The 6,908-nt window shown below is 44.7% G+C and overlaps 1 protein-coding gene across 1 annotated transcript; it reads right to left on the bottom strand.

Moving 5' to 3' along the window:
• Positions 1-3,457: 3,457 nt before the first annotated feature.
• Positions 3,458-5,975, bottom strand: BTG1 (BTG anti-proliferation factor 1). The gene is made up of 2 exons (XM_012469349.2): positions 5,799-5,975; positions 3,458-4,771 (listed from the first exon to the last, which is right to left on the bottom strand). The coding sequence occupies exons 1-2, from the start codon at positions 5,944-5,946 to the stop codon at positions 4,404-4,406; spliced, it is 516 nt and encodes a 171-aa protein (XP_012324772.1). The 5' UTR covers positions 5,947-5,975; the 3' UTR covers positions 3,458-4,403.
• Positions 5,976-6,908: the final 933 nt, after the last annotated feature.

Genomic DNA, 6,908 nt, shown 5'->3' with positions numbered 1-6,908 from the left:
GTATCTCCTATCAATGCTACAATTTAAAATTATAAGTAGTGTCTGATGTAATATTCTCCAAATACAGAAATCCAGTTAACTATAATGGTACTAATACAATGTTAGATGTCTGGCCTACTCTTGGTCATTTATCTACCACCGGGAATGGGGTCACAAATGGCCTTCACAACTTAACGGTACAAGACACTATACTCATCAAGTGGTTTATAAGAGATACCTAAAAAATATTCTCCCTTTAGAAAATACTGAGAGACATGTGTGCATCCCATCCACACCTCCCCAAGACCAGTTTCCATGAAGTTCCACCTGCAGTACCACTCTGACCTGCATGCTCACAGAAACAAATTGAGCACAGTGTCTGCCCCACAATTCATCAACTGCAGAATCCTTAGTGATTCCCAAACTCTGCCAAGAGACTGTGCTATGCAAACCTGTCGATACACACCTATGGCCATAGCAAATGAATTTTTATCACCAAACCTTCACATTCCCTCTCAGTTCAGCTTCCCAGTTTTCATTTTTCCCATCCTTTCCCTTTTTATCCAACTCAAGATTCAAATCATTTCACCTCTGAGCATCAGTACTCTTAAGCATACATGACTCCCAGAAGAATACTGCATCTTCAACACTAAAATGACAAATATCATGAAAAGGCGCATAAATAACAGAAGTTGAACTCCATTTTTTTATTCCTATCTTGGACATATTGAGCAATATGAAAAGTGATAAGCCAAGTTAAACCTGCAGTCAAAAAAAACTGGTGTCAATCATACTCCACAAAGTGTTGAGGAAATGGTATCAATCTTCAGGATTAACACAATCTAAGGTTTACTTGTTTAGGAGCATCTCAGAAATACAACACTTAACAGCAGAAGAAAATGTATAAAAGTCTATAGGGATAATAAAAAATCAGATCTCCTGATTTACAGATTTCTCTATTTACAGTCCCATATATTAAATGATTTAAGGACTCAAGTTAAGCAGCTAAGTCACCTAGTAGTACAAACTATCTTACTGTAAAAGATGTTGTGATACTGTTACGTTCCAAATATGAAAATAAAGCAGTTATATTTTGATAGCAGCCATATCTAAAAGTTCAGTGGCACGGAATGAGAGATGAGTCTAAAATACTTGCAGTCTGTATACCCTCAGATAAACAAGAAATCTATTCAGTTTTAGACAATCCAAGATAGACTTCAATGCATAGATAAAACTATTGACAAATGTTCTCCATGTAGCCTATCAAGAACATTTTATCACATCATCTGAAATAGGGGTGAAAAGGGGAGAGGAAGTATCTTTAAACTTCAATATGCAAAATACAACTTCGGTTATCATATCTCTCTTCTGTAAAGAGGAAGAAGAGAGAGTATCAGAAATGTTAAAAGTTACCCAAGGAAAAGTCCAATAGCAGATTTATTTGCTCCCAAAATTAGTGAGCCTAGAAACCTGTAGTCATTAAACACTAGCCATCAGGAATACAGCTTCCTTCCTTTTAACTTTTAAAGGCCAATTTCATAATCTGTAACACCTATACAAACCAAAATTAATTACTTGCAATGTGCGAGTTATAGTGACTTAAGGAAACTATCTGTAATGTACCAGAAAGCCACTTTCTGGTGGCCTTTCCAGTCTATTATTATAGAAATATTCTTAATAAGGGTAAGGACATGTGATTCACATTCCAGATGGCAAAGATAACAGCCACATTATCCTGCAAGAACCAGGATAACTCTTGCTATACAATCCACTTGAAGCCTTGTTTCTACATTACAGAGGCAGGCACTACTTACAATGTGGAAAAAAAGGAAATAATTTTAAAACTACCTGTTAAAACTTAGAAAGTAACATTCCTCAAGCTTATTGCGAATCACAACTGTTAATTCCTGGTGCCAATGGCAACAATAATTTTGAAAGCAGTCATCCTATCTTAAAAGGATTTATATTTCAAAACATTCCCCAGAAACAGTGAACAAGAAATACGCAGCTACTGTACTGCAGATATAGGTTCAGCTCAATTGGGGAAGGTAAGGTTAAAGTCACAGGAAACAGCTGGTCTCAAGAGAGATGTGTGCAAGCCTTTCAAAGAGAAACTTATAAACAGTTCCTCACATGCCAGACATCACCTGAATTCTAAAATAAACATTTTTATTAACTGTTTCCACCATTTTCAAAGATTGAAAAAGTCTGATGTCAAGATCTTCAAAAACTTGAAAAAAGGCTTTATGATAAAAAAAGGTTTAGGTACTTGGTTTCAAAGGAGTTATCAGATGAAATGTAGTTGAACAACAGTAGTCAGTACTGGGGTGAGACCCACTTAAAAACTACACTACCCGGTGTTTTTATTTTAATTCAAGTTTGAAATACCAAGGAGCTTTTTCACAGAGTAGATTTAAAAATAAAACCATAACAATTGGCAAGGGTACTCCATCTGCTGTGGGTCTGTGAATTCAAACTCTCGAGAATGGTATGCCAATAATATACACAGACCTTTCTACTCTAAATACCTGCATGTTCAGCAGCCTATTCCTGTGTTTTCTACAAAATTAGAGTAATTTAATCCTGCATGTAGAAATAACTTCTCAAACTTGAGATTACTGATTTCAATTACTGATTTTAAGTAATTTAGATTGCATATTTCCAGTGTGAACATGTTAACATATATACCAAACAAAAGGCCAGTGTATGGCAAGTTAACTGTGTGGAACAAAATTCAATTTTTCCACTTCCAATTTCCACTGAAAAACGATGTTAACCTCTACAAATAAATTACCAGCAAATCCTTATATTATATGGGGTAGTGGAGTAACCTGCACTACAGCATTATCAATGTTCACTTAGGTTCTTAGAATTTATCTGAAATAAAAGTCTGAAAATGAGGAATCGAGACAGCATTTCAATTTTTGAGAATAAAAGTTCATAAACATACCTTTTGTTGAATTCCAGCTTAAGTGATTTTTATGCAAATCTTGCAGGTGATGAAAAGCAAAAAGCAACCAATCTCTCTGTAGTGTTTAGCCTGTTCTTTAATACTATGGGTCACCTGCCCCCAGAAATTCCTAATTGAACAAGGAATCCATGGGGCAAAGTAATTGTTTTTCAAAGGTGGGTCAGAATGGAACATTTATATCTTCACTCCAACAGGGAAGCATGAAATGTAATCCTTTTGAGTATCACATTTTTGGTAGATGCTACCGTGGTCTCTTATCCTTATTTCATGGGATTATTAGCCTGTGAATGTGTCCATGTTTTGACTTTAGAAATTTTTTAAACATGTTATTCCTGTTATTCCTGTGTTTCCTCTAACATCTAAATATGTATATACATAACATCTTCATTCCTCATCAAATGTTGTTTCAGCACAACCAGTGTGCAACTGATTTTCAGAGTTCACAGAACCTATCTTCTAAGAAAAAATACTTTTAGCTGAACCTCTATAATCATGACAAGAGATTGATTAAAATGCCAAGATAAGAAACAATTTATTATAGAGAGAAGAAAAATTTCTCATCCAAAATATAGAAATCTGTACAACTTTGCCACAATCAATATACATGAACTGTACAAATTTACACCAGTTCATAATTTACCAAATAAAAGATGACTAACAAAGTTCACAAAATAGATGGTGGTTTGTGGAAAAGACTTTTACCCAATTAAGTACAAGGAAAGTTACAAACCAAACCTCCACTTTCTAAAAATAAGAAGTTTACTCAGTCTTAGAAAACTACAAGCTAGTAAATGTACAGAGAGCTGGCTGGTGCTAACACCACAGTTGAGACAGTGTCTTTTTAAGGGTCTTTTTTAAAGCCTGTTGCCATGGCAGATTCTGGTCACTTGCTACTTTCAAGGCCCAAAACACAATACAAGGTCTGACCATTTCCCCAGGTCATGCTTACTAGTTTGTCTTTATGTACATTTATACATATTTAAGTGCTAGGTAAAAGTCTTGTAAAATTTCCAGTACTATCATGTTTGAAACGTTTAGCTTTCCTATTGAGCTGCCAAAAAGGTTAACAACAATTTTCAAGTGTAATAGTGCAAATTCCTCTGCGAGAATTACTGCAGAGAAAGATCCTTTGAAATACAGATTTTCTTTAAAGAGACTGATGTAAAAATTTAGGTATGTCTGCGAGAAACTGAAACCACCCTAGGACTTCCCTCCCTAGCAAATAAAGTGATCATTTACTTGGACTCACAGGCTATTAAAATTAATCATTGAAAGGTACTGTCCAAACTATGGCACTGTCACTTAAAAAATTTTTTTTACCACTCTATCTTGTGCCAGATCTTCACAGCTGTGACATGGTTTAAATTCCATAATCCATCCCCAAGAGGAGCCCACCCAAAGCAAAAATCAAATTTATCCATCATTATAAGATGATCCATCCATAGACTATATCTTAACCTGATACAGTCATCATATTGTAGTTTTTGGAAGGGCTCGTTCTGCCCAAGAGAAGTTCCTCCTTACAGCTGATTCGGCTGTCTACCACTTGCACGTTGGTGCTGTTTTGAGTGCTACCTCCTGCTGGTGAGGCTTCATACAGCACACAGATGGAGCCATCCTCTCCAATTCTGTAGGACACTTCATAAGGGTCAACCCAGAGTGTGAGTTCACTTGGGAGAAGCCTGAACAGCTCCTGACTGCTCAGTCCAATCCGCTGTGCTGCCTGTCCAATCAGAGGATCCATTTTATGGTTGATGCGAATACAACGGTAACCCGATCCCTTGCATGGCTTTTCTGGGAACCAGTGATGTTTATAATGTTCTATAGAAGAAAGAAGAACAGAGAAACAATGCTTAGGATCGTTAGATAGCTCCTGCTGTTGTTTCCTCCTACCGCAGGCTCCTTTGAGGCGTGAAAATGAAAATTATCAACTTTTAAAAACGTCCAGGATTGCATCCGTTGTTGTGTATGTGCGGGGACGGGAAAGGGGCGAGCAGGGTTTTGGAAATAACACAGTAGTACGGGACAAAACAATCTCCAGGAACCAACCAGTTGAGCCGCCAAAACAGGAATCAGGAGAGCAGCTCCGTCAGCTGGGAAGCCGGTGGCACCTACGGCCAGGCGGGAACCTGTTTACTTTCTCCACCCTATCCCGGCCGCACACAATGGAGTTGATGGCTTTGGGGATGAGAAGAGCCACCGGACTGTTAACCCCGAAGGAAAGAAAAACAAGCAATCCTAAACCACGCTCTGGGCAGGGCTGTAATTGTGCCGGTGACAAATCCGATGATTAATGGGCAGGGGCAGGAGGCGCGGGGAGACCGCACGTCCGTCCCGAGCTGGCTCCCGGGCAGCGGCGCGGCTTCCCACTCCGGGGCCGGGTCGCGCCGCGCCGCGCCGCGCCGCCGACCACGCAACGGTTGGAGGGAGCTGGGGGAAGTGGGCGTCGAATCCACCCCAGCCCCGCGGCTCCTTTGTCCCCAAATCGGCGGACGGCCCTCGGACCGCAGCTCCCGCCTCAGTGGGCTTAAGTTTCTTTGTTGTGCGTGTTTTCTTCTCCCCTCCGTTATGCCAGCTGGGGGGAGGGGGCGCCCTCCGTCCAGACCCCAAAGCCTCGCCGGGAGCCGCAGTTAGCGGCCGCCCAGCGAGACCACACCGGTCCCCGGCGGGGCTCGAGCGCGACCACACCGGTCCCGCGGCGGGGCTCGAGCGCGACCACACCGGTCCCGCGGCGGGGCTCGAGCGCGACCGGCCCCGGGGCGCTGCCGAGGCTTCTGCGGCCCCGACGGCCGCCCTCTGACCCAGGGATGTGGAGCCCGCGTCCCCCCGACGCCCTCGCCCTGCTCACCTGCCAGCAGCTCCTGCAGGCTCTGGCTGAAGGTCTGCAGCTGTCGCTCGCTCGTGAGCCCCTTGGTGCGGAGGAACTTGGAGATGAAGGACACGGCGGCAGCAATCTCGCCTATCATGGTGGCAGCCCGGGTGTAGAAGGGATGCATGGGGGCGGCGGGCAGGGGCGGCCCGGGGCGGCCGGGGCTCGGCGGCGCGGCCCCGACGGCGGAGCGGCCACCCCGGGCTTCCTCACCGGGAGGAAGGCTGAGAGGAAGAGAGGGCGTGAGGAGCGGATGGCTTTTTTTTTTTCTTTCTTTAGACTAAAAAAGTTATTTTCGAGACAGGAGGCGGCAGGAGAGAAGAGGAGACGAGCGATGGCGGCCTGGTCACATCGCTCGGACCTCCCCAGCCGCCTCCGCCTCCAGCTCCGCAGCATCCGATGATCCCAACAACTGCATTTCCAACTCCGACGGGCGAAGAGATGCGACCGCCGTGCAGCACCCTTTATAGAGCCGCGAAAAGGAAGTGGCGTAGCTGGAGCGTGACGGCCGTCTCCAGCCAATCCGAAGATCGCACCATTGTGACGCAAGCAGGTTTGGAGACGAAAGGGGCGGGAAAAGGGTCCAGGAGGCGGGTCCAGAGACCGTGAAGAGAGGGAGGAGCTGACGTAATCCGCTTGTAAACAAATAAACCCCGAGTGGCGGCTGGAGAGCCAGTTACTGGGTCGAGGGACGGAGGGAACCGGGGGTGCGCGTGTGAAAGCTCCGCCCCCAGCCCTAGGTCCGCCTTCCGGCTTCACCAGGTCCAGGCTCTGCGCCAGTGCATCCTTCAGAAAGAGTGCGCTACGCGGCCCCGCTTGCCCTGGAGGGTTAGTGCTGGGTAGAAAAGAACTGCCTGGCGCAGGCAGTGCCTTCACGCGCGCTGCCTTCCTCAGATTGGGCTGCATGTCCCCACTGCGTGTTTACATCTCGTTCCCGCTCCGGGTTTCGGTGACTGGCTCCTCGAGCCAGGGCGCGTGTGGTGCGGCGCGATAGGGGCGCCCGCGCTGTGGGTGCGGGCGGTGCGCTGCGCAAGTGCGGGAAAAGTGAAGGGAATGGTCGCACTGGGCGTTCTGCCCGAGAAACAGAAC

Source organism: Aotus nancymaae, unplaced genomic scaffold (assembly GCF_030222135.1).
Source record: "Aotus nancymaae isolate 86718 unplaced genomic scaffold, 86718_ANA_hifiasm-v0.15.2.pri h1tg000016l, whole genome shotgun sequence".
NCBI lineage: Eukaryota > Metazoa > Chordata > Mammalia > Primates > Aotidae > Aotus > Aotus nancymaae.
This window is presented reverse-complemented; position numbering and strand designations above follow the sequence as displayed.

Excerpts from the sequence above, each read along its gene's own strand:
- BTG1 (XM_012469349.2), bottom strand. The coding sequence starts at position 5,946 with ATGCATCCCTTCTACACCCGGGCTGCCACCATGATAGGCGAGATTGCT. Across the intron at positions 4,772-5,798 it reads CCTGCAGGAGCTGCTGGCAG|AACATTATAAACATCACTGG; the intron begins GTGAGCAGGGCG and ends TTTCTTCTATAG.